This window comes from Marmota marmota, unplaced genomic scaffold (assembly GCF_001458135.2).
Source record: "Marmota marmota marmota unplaced genomic scaffold, marMar, whole genome shotgun sequence".
In the NCBI taxonomy this organism is placed as follows: Eukaryota; Metazoa; Chordata; class Mammalia; order Rodentia; family Sciuridae; genus Marmota; species Marmota marmota.
The window spans coordinates 16,870,517-16,885,516 of NW_025999998.1; the positions used below are offsets into that span (position 1 = coordinate 16,870,517).

Consider the following 15,000-nt stretch of genomic DNA (forward strand, 5'->3'; position numbering starts at 1 on the left):
CACGGCTCCGGCTCTTTCCCGCCGGGGGCGCTCAGCCAGGCCAACCCTGGCGCGTGCTTGCGGCGCCCTCGCATGGTTTCGGGCGGTTCCGCCGCCGTGCGCGTTACCCGCGTCCCCGCCACGGTGAAGCTGCCAGCCCAAGAGCCAATTAGCGCTCAGGGAGGCGGTGGCCACTTCCTCGTCGGCTCGGCGCGCGCTCGGGACGGCTTCGGCGGCCGCGGGGCGGGGCGACCACTCTGCTGAGCTGCTCTGCCTGCGTCCGCTCTTCTCGTAGCAAAGGGTGGGCGCAGGTCCTCGGAGGCGCAGGACTGCCCGTCAGACAGAAAGAAACTGTGGGGCGCCTGGAGTGCCGGCTGACCGGGCGATCGGTTGGCTCTTCGTGCGCGGTCTTTAGGTTTAGCCGCTCAAAGAAGCGAGATGTCGAAGCCGCCTCCAAAACCAGTCAAACCAGGTAAGAGAGGCGCTCGCCGGTGCCTGGCTGCCTCGGTGCCCGGCGCTCCCTCTGCCACTTGGCAGGGCTGACCACGCACCTACCCGGCCCCGAGCCTCGCTTTCGAGATCGGACCCACCAGGAGGGAAGCTCCTAGCTTTGTTGCGTTCACTACAGGGGAGGAGTCACTAGAAAGCAAGAAGATTTCGAGGATTTAAAAATTTGTATATATTTTAAAGGAGTTGCCCTCGGTTTTGCAACCTTATTTATCATTCGCTCCAACTTCCCAGAGTGTGTGATGGCAACATCCCATTGAAGCTTTCCGGCAAGACAGAGCCATCGATATGTCTGAAAAAATAAGTATGTCTTGAAATGGTCTTTAGCCACTTCCTCTTTCTCAGTGTGTGTCACTGTCAAGTTGGAGTTCTTGACCGGCCTGAACGAACGGGAAGTGTGCTGTTTGCAGGGTGGGGTTGGGTGAGCGAGCCTCCTTCGTGACTTTTCAGAGGAGCAGTGTTTGAAATTGACCTCGGGATCTTGGGAAGAGCATGTAAAAAAAAAAAAAAAATCTGTACTCGTGCTTTGGAAAGGAAGAACTTAGGCTGCTACAAGAGTAATTGGGCTGTTACTTTTTCGAAGTGTCACTTTACCGTGCAATGCTTGTCCTTTGCCTCTGCTCCCCCAATGATTTTGGCGTGCTAAACTGTAGACCGGTGAGAGCGCAAAGTTCCTCAAAGAAGTTTTCTTGGCTGATAGTCCTTGTTCATTTTTTTTTTTTTCTCTGCCCTTCGAATATTTTTCTGTGATACGAGAAACAAGCGCATTTAAAGGGACCCGTGCATTTCAGTTCATTACGGTAATAGGCATTCATTCACTCTGATGAATTCTCAGGTTTTCCCCCCACTTGTAATCTTGTGTAACTTCGGTATTGGAAAGGCTGAAATTAACCTATTTATATCAAATTTGAAAGTGTCTTTCGTTGCAAGTGATAGAGTTTCAGCGACTAATTTTTTTCTCCATTTTTCTGAACTTTAGTCAAGCACTGCAACTTTAATAATTTTCCAGTTTTCTTTCTTTATGTTCCTACAGTGGCAGGATCAAGTCCCAGTATTTGAAAATAATGCACATCCTCACATATTTAAGTTGTCTTTCACTGAGGACTTGGATTTTGTCCTGTTACAGGTGGAGAAGTTGCTGAGATTGGCTTTGCCCTGAGCTAAGATGAGGTGTGGCTAGAGTTGGGCTCTGTGCTGTATTTATATGGAATCTGATGCGAAATTTGCATTTTAAGTGCATATGTATGAGATGGCAGCTTTCTAAACTCAGATGTAAATTAGGACCTCAAGTATTCAACAAAGCAGAGTTGTTTTTTGATAGCTGAATAAAGTACTTTATTTTAAAGAATGTCCGAAGGACCAATTCTTGGAGGATTTTCATCCTTTCCTACATATTGGAGTCTGTGCTGATTCTAGAGGGCCTTAGATTGAAATATGCTTGTGTTGTGTGAATGAATACTTGTGTATTCATGTATACCTGGGTGTGGTTTAGTGTGCTACCCATTGAGGATGCACTCCAGAAACCATTTTGTTGTTGTTGTTGTTGTTATCTGACATCATTACTTTCTTCTTTTCCTCAACAAATTAGAAGGTACATGGTCAACATGACTTGTGTAGGGAGTACTTTGACTCTGCACTAATTTATAAATGAGATCCAAACATAAATAAAGTTAACATTGAAATTGGCTTGTTGGTTTAGTAGTTTTGGGGGGAGGTACTGGGGACTGAACTCAGAGGTGCTTTATCCTGGGTCCTTTTTAGTTATTTTTATTTTGAGACAGGGTCTCCATAAGTTGTTGAGGCTGTCCTTGAACTTGTGATTCTCCTGCCTCAGCCTCCTGAGTATTTGGATTACAGGTGTAATAGTGCACCAATCGTGAATGGTCATGTGCATTTTGGAGGTGGTGGGCAGAAAGTAGGAGAGTAAGGGGTTTCTAGTATTCATTCAGACTCTGTTGTCATAGTGTACATAATAGTCACACCTTGGTTGGTAGAGCAAGAAGAATGGTGCTGCACTTTACTTTCTTGTCTTTGTAGGCAAGGTACATGGGTCAGTGTGTTCAAAGTAAGCTTGCAATTGGTGAGGGTATGTTTAATTTTTGGTTTATTGGTTTTTTTTAATACCCTACCTCATCCCAGAAGGACTTCTAAAAACATACAGTATCTGAGAAAGGAAAAAAAAAAAGATAAAGATTATGTAGAGGGAGAAAAGAATAATACGAAGAAATGCAAAGTTAGCTTAAAGACAAGTGCATCCTAAGGACCTACAAATTTATGGAAGGAGGGCTGTAGATTTGGTTCTCTGCTTCAAGCAGAGAGATAAAAGACCAATTACAAGATCCCTAGTGCTCATAAAATTAAAATGTGTTACCTCCTCTGAGAAATAGTTATTTTAATGGCACCAAGATCTGAAACAAAATTTCCCCATGGGTTCTCTTACAGTGTTGGAGTTGACAGGACATTTTAATGAGAAATACAAGAGGGACGATCATAGTGATATTTCTTAAGGTTCTTTTAGAGCAAGATCCTGGCAAAACAACATGGCTCAACCCAATAAACAATACTGAAAGAGGAGCTAGAGGAGGGGACAAGGAACTTACTGGAAGATTTGAATAGCAAGGTACATTAAGCTATAATGTGGGTTAGTGCATCTTTCAGGATATCAGCATGTGCCCAGCAAGGGACTATTCACAGAAGGAGGCTGCCCAGGTGAGTCCTAAGTAGATGTGGATGGAAGATGCTACTTATCACTATCCTGAGGATATATAAAGTTTCAGCTTGTTTGCATTTTTGGCTATATCCAGAATATTTTTGCTAAATGTTTTTTAGTAAATGTAGCTTATATTTTAGGCTCTGTATTGGACATTGGGGTTCCAAGGAACAATAAGGTAAGGTCTCATCCGTGAGGATCTTGAGTCAATTGAGGGTTGGACAACCCCCACGCAGGTTGGACAACCAATTTTATTAACATATGCAGTTGTATTATTGGTAGTTGCTTGGTATGATTGTTCTTTTATCTGATCAGTATTAGTCTGTGCACTTTGTATATGTATTTATATGTATATATATTATGCTAGATCACCCCATATTTATAATTGGATGACTGATCTCACTCATTTTTTAAAAAAATCTTTTAATTAGAAATAAAATAACGTATTTTCTATTATAGAAAATATGGCAAGTAAGGTATACATAAACAATAAGTAAACTTAATTAAAATTAAAAAAAAATCATCCCTACATCTAGTGATAATCATTGTTTATATTTGCTTGAATAGTCTCTTAAGTTTTCTTCTTCAAATCCATTTCATTTAAAAAAGAAAATGAAAACAATTATCTTCAGAATGGTGTTTTAGCTTCAGTTTTAAATGTCTTGCTATAGTTGTTGTGTGTTCCGAGAATCTGTTCAATATGTATTGCCTATATTCTGCTCTAAATAGCAATTCTTTCACAGCTTGATGGTTGGTGCCTTGCTTACTTGTTGTTTTTCTGTAGGATCACTTTTGGTTATTCCAAATTTGTCATGGAAACTCTCCCCTCTAATTTAGATGTGCCACCATGTAAATCTGTCTGCTGAGATGGGTCACAGTGTCATGGTATTCAGCTCATTCTTTACGGAACCCTTCTTTCCTTCTTCCAAATCAACGCAACCACTCACTTTTACACACAGAGCATTTATGATGTTTTCAGCCACTCTTAGGAGCCTTGAACTTCAGTTGGGGTGAAACTACCTGGCTGTCAGAGTGGAGAAGACAAGACTTTTGTTCCTACAAAGAACATATTAAAGACTTTATTCTGGGGCTTGATATATAGATAGGCAAAGGATATTGAATGGCAGTTGGACTTTCAAATCATCTTATTCTAGGTGGGTTTTATAACAGTCCATTGTAGTTGGAAACCTGATGTCTGATCCTGGCCATTTCTTTCAAATGGCTTATTGATTTTGTTTGTGAAAGTAAAGCAACATAAATATTTCATGTGTCTTGTGGAAATAAGTTCATGGAACTTAGAAGAAGCAAATGTCAATATCCTGGGTTTTTCCGTCGGAAAAACATCAAAGATAATACAGTATGTTACTTAAATAGCAGTTTTGAGAGAAGAAGGTCATCATCTAAAATAATCTGAACCTCTGTGTAGTGTCCTTCCCCCAAATAAATAAATTAATAAAAGGGGAGAGAATAGGGTTGACTTTGAAATATACACATGAATTATTCTTTTGTAAATGCGATGCTCCATTTATACCTGATGTCAGAATAAATTCTAAGAAGAGCATCTAGAAAATTCCAGGATGACGATGACAAAGATAATAATAGTTGTCATTTACATGGTCCTGTTTCAGGCACTGCACCAAGCACTTAATATGGTCTGTCTTCCTTAGTTATGCTGACTTTCCTCTGAGATGAGTCCTAATTTCCCAGTTTTATGAATAAAGCAATACTTAGTAAGGTTAAGTAAACCACTTACAGTCTTAAAGCTACTGTGATTAGTGTTACCCAGGAATAGAACACAAACTTTACTTGAGTCTATGCATTTTAGGTAGAGACACCTGTGGGTTGGACCCACTCAGGTTGGACAACCAATTTTATTAACATATACAGTTGTATTATTGGTAGTTGCTTTGTATGACTGTTCTTTTATCTGATCAGTATTAGTCTGTGCACTTTGTAAGACTAGACCAATCTTGCATTTCCTTATAACTGCACAGCCACTAAACATTTATGAATAACAGATACATAAAAATGTTTTGATACACAATAAAAAGTCTGTTTGAAGCAGGGGAGAGACTGTTTTGGCTGGGCTCTGTAGCTTTACTACAAAGTAGCAAAGACCTGAGGCTGTGTTGCTCTGCTCTGCACTCTTTTTTCTGGAAATGGTGGTGGTTCCATTTCTCTTGCATTTCCGTCATTCTCAGGGCTTGACTATCGTGTGATCAGTGTGGTGAAATTTACCAATATTCCTCTTATACCTGATGCTGAATAAGTTGCCCTCATTCAATTAATACACAGGGGAAGATGTCCAAAAAAAAAAAAAAAAAAAACATGAGAGACAACTTTTAGTAGGCTAAAGTTAAGTGAACTATTAAGTCAAGATATTCTATCAAACAAATTAAGAGTTTGGAAAAAAATTTCGTACCAATAGGGCTTTCTGGTTCTGCGTGGTATCCCATTGTATTTTTTTTTTTTTTTTTTTGGACTGAAAGGAAAAAGAAGGTTTATTGCTTTGGTAGCAAAGGAGAAACATAGGGATTACTGTCCCAAAGGCTGTGATTCTGTTCATTAGCAGGAACAGGGGGCTTTTATAGAGGTAATTCAAAGGCTATATTCCATGTGTTGGAATTGCAATTCACTTGTTAATTTGGGAGATAGTCATTTCTAAGATCTTCTGGTACTATCCCCAAAGTCTGGATGACTTCATTCTTATGATGAGTGACCATTGTACTCATTTAACCAGACCACTATTAATGTACATTTAGATTGTTTCCAATCTTTTGTTACTACAGTATTGCAAAACAAAGCTGTTTGCAAAATAAGGCTATTGTAACTCTGTAATAACAAAAAATAAATAAAGCCCTTGCAGTGGGATTTGTTGGGTCAGAGGGTATGTGCACTGGCATTTTCATAGACATTTCTAAATTGTTCATATCAGTTTATCTTCCTTACAAAAATGAGCATGCTTTCAGCAGAAAAATCTTAACACATTTGATTGGAGATATTATCCAAGTGTGAATCAGAGGACTGGGACGCATAGGGCAGGGAGCTTGGGGAGGATGAGAAGGTATCACAGAAGAAGGGTCATTGAAGCAGGTCTTGAATGCTGAGTAAGTTTGCTGAGCAACAAAGGGGGAATATTTGTGTAGTTCATTTGACTAAAGTAGAAATGAAATAAATATATTCTCTTATCCACATTTGACTGCAAAAGTGCTGAGCTTCTCTCTGAGAAGCCATGAAAACTCAGTGCACACACAGAACTGCAAACTGGAGAATTTATTTTTCTGAAATAAAGAGAAAGCCATTTATCTAATGTAACAGTTTGTGGGTCATGATCTTACTCTGCACAAAAAGCAATAATTTAAATGTATACCTGCCAGTCTTTTTTGCAGATGCATCTGCATATCTGTTTGTCAATGGTAATAACTGTGGGTTAGTTTGCAGCCCCTGGTTAAAGAGAGTTAGCAGCTTCAAATCACTAAACAAATTACTGGTGCATCTGCTGCCACCACCTTTTTATTCTTGCTAGTCATGTCCCACTTTATGTTTGAACATCTATAGGACTTTTTGAAAATTATAAGGCAAATTTTTCATCTTACTCTTGGGGCAGGAGTTGAGGAAGAATATTTGTGTAGTTCAGTTGGCATGGGATTTTAAATTTTTAGCATCCCTTAGAATTTGAAAAGCGACTTTGGTTGTAGAGTCTTGGGAGCCAAGAATGCACTTACTGTGGATCGTTTTCTTCCTTATGCTTCTGATTTCTCGGGAGTTGGTGAGCAATTCAGATTCAGAATAAAGAACACCCTGCAACCAATACCATTCGTGTTCATGCTAGAGGGATTAGCTCAGGCCCTTTACAAGAGCTGAAGGCCCCATAAAAAAGTCTTTCTGAGAACCGGATATACTAGGGATTTTGCCTGCTCCTGGAAAACTCATGGATTCCATTTCAGGATTCCCTTCTCCCCATGCAGGACTTAAATCAACTTACTCCTATAAGTCAAGAAATCTCTTCAACCTGGAGGTTATTTTGGAGTGGCTGAGTGTCTCCTGGAATTCTCCTGACTAAAGCCATCATTGGAGGAAAATCCTTCCAAGTCCCAGCTTTCTGAGTGTGAAGTGAGGTGGTTGGCTGAGAGAAGCCCCTTATGTCTTTTAGCACAGTTGACAGGTATCTCTGACTCCATATTTGGACGATTCCAGAGTCTCAGCTTTCATTGCTTGAAAACCAGACTCTTGTGACTGTCTTTGACATGTTACTGGCTGAGGTTACAAGATCTCTGGGTTAGCATGTGCTCTTTGTTTTTTTGGGGCCTGTTGATTAGTCAGTATAGCTTTGGGAGGATTGAATAGAAGGTGTTCTCATATTTTTCAGCCAAGAATACTGGCTGTGAAACATTGCAACAGAAATCCAAAGTTAGTACACTGAATTGTGTGTGCCAACCTTAAAATTGTTCAGCCTTATTTTTCTGCTGGAGAATAAATCCTGTTCTACTCCTCTGCATTTTGGTTCTAAATCTACATCACCCAAGGCAGCACTCACTGGAACCTGGACCTACTTTAAGCTGGAATGTAAAGTAGGAGATGCTGCTTATGGTGACATCTCACTTCCTCTTTCTGGGAACCTTCCATTTGATAGGGCTTCTGGTTCTTGCCTAATGTCCTCCCACTCTTGTGGACCAATTGTGTGCTTAAATATTGCAACTCTAGGGTTCCTTTGGGGGCCCTTAGGGTCCCTAGGACTTGCTACTGGCTTCTTAGAAGCTCTGTTTTTCACAACTGGCTTTTCCCTATTTTCTGGTTCGTGTTTGGAATGGGGTCTCTGATGTTTTGTTTTGTTTTTTTGGCACTAGAGATTGAACCCAGGTGTGCTTTACCACTGAGCCACACCCCCAGTCCTTTTTAGTTTTTATTTTAAGGAAGGGTCTTGCTAAGTTGCTGAAGGTCTAGCTTTGAATTTGCGATCTTCCTGTCTTGGCTTCCCAGGTTGCTGGGATTACAGGCATGTACCACCATGCTTAACATCTCTGATGCTTTGACACCTGTTCTGGCACTCCTTCTTGACTGGCATGTGGACACCTGCCTTTAATTTCATCTGCCTTTAATTCTTACCATTTGTCTGTATTTTATTGTTAGACACAAGTCCAGATTGTTTGGGCCTTTGGCAAACAGTACTGGTGCCTTTCTGAAGTGCTGTCGTCCTGTGGTTGCTCTGAGTCTCTGTCTACTCTTGAGTAGTCTGTGTAAGGGCTGGCTTTCCTCTTTAGGTCAATATTTGGCAGACTTCAGTGGCATGCCCATTGGCTATTTGAGTTTTGATGATGGCACCCCAGGATACTAGGGCCACGTGCCCAGGGAGTTGCTTGCCCAGGATGGTCCCAGTGTTCTCACATCAACTGAAACTAGGTTTCCTCTCTCCTAAACTCTATGGGCTCTGAAAACAAATTTACTGTTTCTTATCTGATGACCAAATTCACCTTCAGTCTTAAACTAATCATTGATTTGTTGTAGCTCCCTTCCCCTAATATATTAAATATAAGATAAGCTATGAACAAGATTCTGAAAAGGAATTCCCTGTTTAACTGAATGACTCTAAGGATAGGACTTTAGGCATAAAAACTATCTAATAAGGTGGATACTATAGTCTCCAGCCATGCACTGAACAGGAGAAGGCTGATTATAGTAATGGAAAATAAGCATTAGCTTTGGGATGAAGTTCTGATTACATAGTTTCAAATGACCTTGGTAGGTGACCTTGATATATCACTAGACTACTTGGGCCTCACTTTCTTCATTTTATTCTGAATCTGAATGAAGTCTACTTCAAACAATTTCTCACATTCCTAAATAATTTCAACTTGCACTTCTTCTTATAGATATCTGGGGCATTTTTAATTTTTCTCAGTTACTGCCAGTGTTTAGTATCAGGTGAATACAAACATGAAGAAATAAAACACTCCAACAGCTTTCCATCAGTCCAGATTTCTATGACAAGAAAACCCAGAGGAAAGGAGGGACGAAGGTTGGAGTGGAGGCATAATGTATTAATAGTTAAGCCTGATCCAATTTCATTTATGCTCTGACTACATAAGGCAGTGTTTTTTATTTTTATAGCTGACTAAGGAAAGAAAAGCTTGAAGTGGCCTTGCAGGAATATGTCGGGTACTATATGCACAGATTCCAATGAGAGGATTGCAAAATGTGGTCATTTGTGAATGACCATTGAGTCAGTGAGGACTTTTATGTTTGGAAAGTATAAAGTTGATACTCAATAACATTAACTCTGTAGACCTGTAATCTAGGAATATGTTATCTACTAGTTTTTAGAAATTAATTCTTTATGCAAATTATGATTCAGAATCTTGCTTTCTTAAGAGCTGCCATCTTGTATTTTTTCCTGTTTATTTTGAAAGTGACAGTTTCGGTCATGGATTCAAGGCCAGATCCTGTTTTTAGGAAATTCTCACATTTGATTCTAGGGAGGAGTGTTTTGGTGCTTCTTTCTACAGGAGGAATGACAGGTCTTCCCTTAACAGAATGATTCTCTTTCCACTTATTGCTGTGCCATTTATGTTGGTCCACACAAGAAACCAAAAACCTCCTTTACCCTCCAGCAAAACAACATTTACATGTTTCTAGGGATTCTGATATAATGGCAATTTTGAGAACATAGAATTATACTAATGGGAATACATTTTATTGTTGTGGCTTAGAATTCAAATAAAATAATCTATTTGTAGTTAAAAATTATTGTAATGATCCTGAGTGTTAATTTTCCATTATCTTTAAAACCAGAGGTAAAGAACTACAGTTTGTTAGGACAGATGACCAGAAGGTAGTTTACTTCTGCATGTGGACAGTGAGTTTAGAAGGAGAGCAAATTCCTAGGCTTATTCTGAAAAGCTACAATTTAGATGACCACTGCATATTGATGGCAAGCCACTGCCCCAGAGAATGCTGACATTTCCCTCTTCTGTCCTCTGGATAGAGAGGTTATTTTCACTGTCACCCCATCCATGTTTTACACAGCAAATAGTACTGCAGAATCTGGGACTTGGGTGGGGACTGGGGGCATTCCTAGAAATTTAAGGCCAAATTCCATTATCTCCATTCACTGTTTCTTCCTATCTATATCCCCATGTTCCTAAAAAGACAAAATGAGCTTCTGAGCATCCATCAGTGAAAAAGAGTGTTTAAAAAAAAAAAAAAAACAGTCTGTGAGCAAAGTGCACCCTGGGGGATGGAGGTGGCCTTGGGCTTTGGAGTGGCTGAGAGGTAAGGCACTGAGGGTAGGTTTATGACTCTTAGGGTTGGTGCAACCCCTTACCCCAGGCCTTGAGAAAAAGGGGATTCTTACCTTAATGCTCCTGGAATTTACCCTGTTTTAATCACAACCCCACAAAACCAAGCTTTTCATTTGTCCTGCCTGGTCACTCTATGAGAAATTTCTAAAAGACTCCATTTTTTGGGACACTTCTTTTTTTCCCCCCAAATCTGAGTTGGTTTGGGAAAATACCTTGATATTTTGGATTAAGATTTTACCCTGGCCTTTTGAGAAGTCACTTAGATTCTTTGGGTCTTTCCAGAAGCTCCTGAGTTCTGACTAGCCCCTCCTTGCCATAAATAATCTTGACTCTCAGATAAGCCAGCCCAGAGCAGGAACTCACCACCTGGGACTTTTGCTGCTTGGCTGCTGGGCTGAGCCTGCAGCCAGTTCTGTCCATGGGATGGAGGCATCATAACTTAGTGTCCCAGGCCCCCAGGCAAGCCTCACTACTGTTATGACAGGAAAGTGGCTGTTAGGAACGTGATGTAAACCTTCCAGGTAGTGCTGCTGTGACTTGAGAGGGCAGAGGTTAGGGAAACAGTTTTCAGGGTAAAGGCTGTGATGTCAGTGAGAGGATGGTATTGAGAGAAAGGAACACTTGAGACATCTTGCTAGTTTCTTAGAGAGGGCGTCTTTGTATTCAGTTTCCTCTTTTTGGTTTTGTTGTCTTTTGAGATAGGGACTTTTGTAGTATTTTGACTGTGCTGCATAAGAACATTTGAATCCTTTTGTTTTCTGAACAGAGAGAAGTTCATTTCTCAAGGTATTATTGATTCTTTGCTCTTTTTCTTCTTGTGATTTTGTACTATTTTGCACACATCCAGATTCTTGTATTAACTATCAGCTACAGACTTGGCCTTTTGTGTCTATGGGGGCAGTTTTGAACATCTGGCTTCAGCTGAGTCCTGTCTCTAGTGATTCTTTTTCCTTTTTCTTACAGACTCTGTGTTTTCTTTTGTATATCAGGTTTGAAAGGGGTTCTGCTGTGAATAATGAGCACATTTTTAACATCATAGTGTCTTATTAGAATGTATCTTTATAGAGGGCTAAGACTAAGTTCATTTAAAATATATTTTGAGGACATTTCATTATTGCTAATAGTACCAGAAATGTATCTCTGAGAATTTTTTATTTAGTTTACAAACACTGGTTATACACATTTATGTAGTAAGTGTTCTGGCCTGATGTATTTTCAAATGGTGAATGGTGACCCAGTTGTAGAGCATTTAGTCAATCTAATTAATTAGTCATCACTAGCATCCAGTAAGAAAAAAAGGGGGTGGGGTAGAGAGGTGACAGAGGAGGAGGGGAGCAAAAATATCAGAATGAATCACTCAAAGTAAGGGTAAATATTTTTTTGTAAAACCTTTTAGAATTTTATGAGAGAGACAGAGAGAGACTGTGTGTGTGTGTGTGTGTGTGTGTGTGTGTTATATTTCCTGGGTCCTGATGTGAACTAATATTTCTTGTGGGTCTCAAACAAGTTTGAGAAAGTAGACATATAGGTTTAGCATGCAGTCTTTTTAGTTACTGTTCTTCTAAGAAAGAAAAAATGATTATATATATCTTCATCTCTAATTATATGCTATACTCAGAATTGATATGCTATACTCATCCAGTGGAAATAATATTGAAAAAGAGCTAAAAGATAAAGTTCAAGTTAAAAAAAAAAAAAAAGGTTTGAGGCATATGCTCACGCCTCCAGCCTAATCACCATTTTCAATCACAGGCTTCAGGCAAGTTCATCTACTAGCTGTTCTTGGACTTCCTGACTACCGTCCCCCACCCCACCCCCACCCCCCGCGCCCCCATGACTTCTATATTATCATTGTGGGGCTGCTCTGTCCTGCCTCTCTTTGCATGGGTACCTACTGTTCTCTTTCCAAAATTTAGACAGGTGTCAATTGCTGTCATAGCTTATAGTAGCCATAATTCACTAGGGAGTAGTATGCATTCTCAGGTTTGTGCTTGTTCTTTGCATTGAAGTTGCTTATCTTGTTACCATTTTTTATTTTTCATGGCAAAGTGGAGAAAAGGAGAACAAAAGAGGCCTTATATTAATATATAATACTCTGCTGATAAATAAAATACAGATAATTTCTGAGTTGTCCTTTACTAGGATAATAAGAGAAACACATTTTCTTTGTTGTGCATGGAATTCCTATTCATTGTAGACAATTTAGAAATAAAAGAAAAAAGAAATGTGACTTATAATTCTACCACCCAGAGATAACTGTTAATATTTTGTTGTTTTCTTGCAGTTTTTCTAATATGCATATTTTTGTTCTATGTGGCTGATTTTATACATATAACAACCAGATTTTTTTACATAGTAGCAAAACATCAGAATGTTCCCCAAAAGCTATTTTTTTTTAATTTTTTATTGTGGGTTGTTCAAAACATTACAAATTTCTTGACATATCATATTCCACACTTTGATTCAAGTGGGTTATGAACTCCCACCTTCACCCCATACACAGATTGCAGAATCACATCAGTTACACATCCATTGATTTATATATTGCCATACTAGTGTCTGTAGTGCTCCGCTGCCTTTCCCATCCTTCACCCTCCCCCCTCCCCACCTCTCCCCTCCCCTCCCCTCCTCTCTCTCTACCCCCTCCACTGTATAACCCTGAGGGTCTCCTTCCATTNTTCCAATCACCAAAGGAAAAATAGGCATAGTAATTAACAATGGCTAACATTGCTAATTAAACATCCCAAACTGCACCTGATATTTTACGTATAGTAATGTGTTTAATCTAGCATGAAAACCTCAGCTCTCTGGATGTTCAGAGTGTTCAGAGCACAGGGTCTAGAGTCAGGGAGCCATGGCCCGAGTGGGTTCACTTCAAGTCTCCTGAGCCTACCACCTCAGGTTCAGCCTCTTCACTGCCACTTCCTGGTCATGTGGACTTGGACTAATGACCTCTCACTCTCTCTAGCCTCAGTTTCCTCAGCTGTAAAATAGGGCTCATAAAGGATCTCCATTAAAGGATTGGTTTTGAGGAGTAAATATATTGCTGCAGGTTAATGCTTTGCCTGGTGTCTTGGCACATAGAGTTGTTCTCCCATCCACTCAGTTCCCGTAGGAGGAGTCCAAGGCCCAGCTGGTCTCTGGGGTCAGCAGGAGGCACACTTGGTGCTAAGGTTCCCCCATGTTGTGCAGTAATGCTCCCTTTGTCTGCCTTGTAACTTACAGGAAAGCGGGACCATCGGATAGGGTTTCACAATTTTTCTTTCTTTCTTTTTTTTTTTTTTTGTAAAAGGGCAGATAGTAAATATTTTAGGCTTTTTGGACCACACAAAGTCTCTGTTGCAACCATGACTCTGCCATTGTATAATGTGGAACAGCCGCAGACAATATCCAAATGAACTGCTGTGCTCCAAACTTTATTTCATGGACTCTGCAGTTTGAATTTGAATTTTATAAAATATTATTTTTCACCTTCCCCTGTACTATTTAAAAATGTAAAACTCTTCTTCTCATGGGTCACACAAAACCAGGTATTGTTGTTATGGGTCAGCCCTTGTACTTATTTTGCTTTTTGCAGAAGATGGGATGACCAATGTAGACTTCTTCTTACTATTATTACTTAATTTCCAGGACTGTAATTGTGTTCTCCTATCTTCCATGAGGTCTCTTTAAACTGTCTTGGAAGCCCTTCATCCTGGGATAAATAGTCTTTAATGGCTGTAATATTTAGTCAGTCAAAACATGATTGACAAAGAGTTTGTCATTTGGAATTTTGAACCCTGCTCTTTTGGGACTTGTATTTCATATGGAAGAAAAGAAATAAAAATAACCAGCAGGTATGGTCTCTCAAGATGTAAAAACAACCAAGTTTGCTGAAAGGCACTAAAAAAACATAAGCAAATGAAAAAAAAATGGATTAGAAAGGCTCACTGTTAATAAACAGAACCCTCTTGTCAGAAAACACACTGGCTACTGTTTTTAAGGAGTCTGTCATTCCTGCAGCTGAAATCAAGACACATTTTAAATTCTTTAGTCCCCCCACCCCTTTTCCTTTTTGGATTGGATAGGGAGGTGGCAAAGAAGAGTAGTGCTAGAATAAGGAGGGATAATAATGTCATGTTCATTGTCTTTTCTATTAGGTATGCAAGTATAATTGAATGAATCTAATTTATCCGAAAATATGAATATGTGGGAAGAAACTTATTCATTACATTTGCAACTTTTGGACATTACTGTGCTCCAAATCACATTGTGATTTTCTTTCCAAGGATTATAGTCTCTCTTTTTATTTTCAAGAGCAGTGGGCTTTTGTGGAATGACACACAGAAATCTGAGCCAAGAAGCCTGTTCTGAGCTTACCACCTCATTTACTGGCGTTGGAATCCACAAAGCCCAGGGGAGGCCTATGTTGGTCCAACAGAGCACAGCTGTTTCCTTTCACCCTAGGAATCTAAAGGACGGCCTTGACTCTTGGATACCATCACATAAACTCCTTCTGTTGTGTTT

The 15,000-nt window shown here is 39.8% G+C and overlaps 1 protein-coding gene across 1 annotated transcript in view; it reads left to right on the plus strand.

Moving 5' to 3' along the window:
• Positions 1–175: 175 nt before the first annotated feature.
• The window catches only part of Ostf1 (osteoclast stimulating factor 1), a 53,553-nt gene continuing 38,728 nt past the window's right edge, over positions 176–15,000 (plus strand). Inside the window, exon 1 of the mRNA XM_015492939.2 lies at positions 176–451. Within this exon, the coding sequence (XP_015348425.1) occupies positions 418–451 (34 nt within the window). The 5' untranslated portion in view covers positions 176–417. The remainder of the gene's footprint in view (positions 452–15,000) is intronic.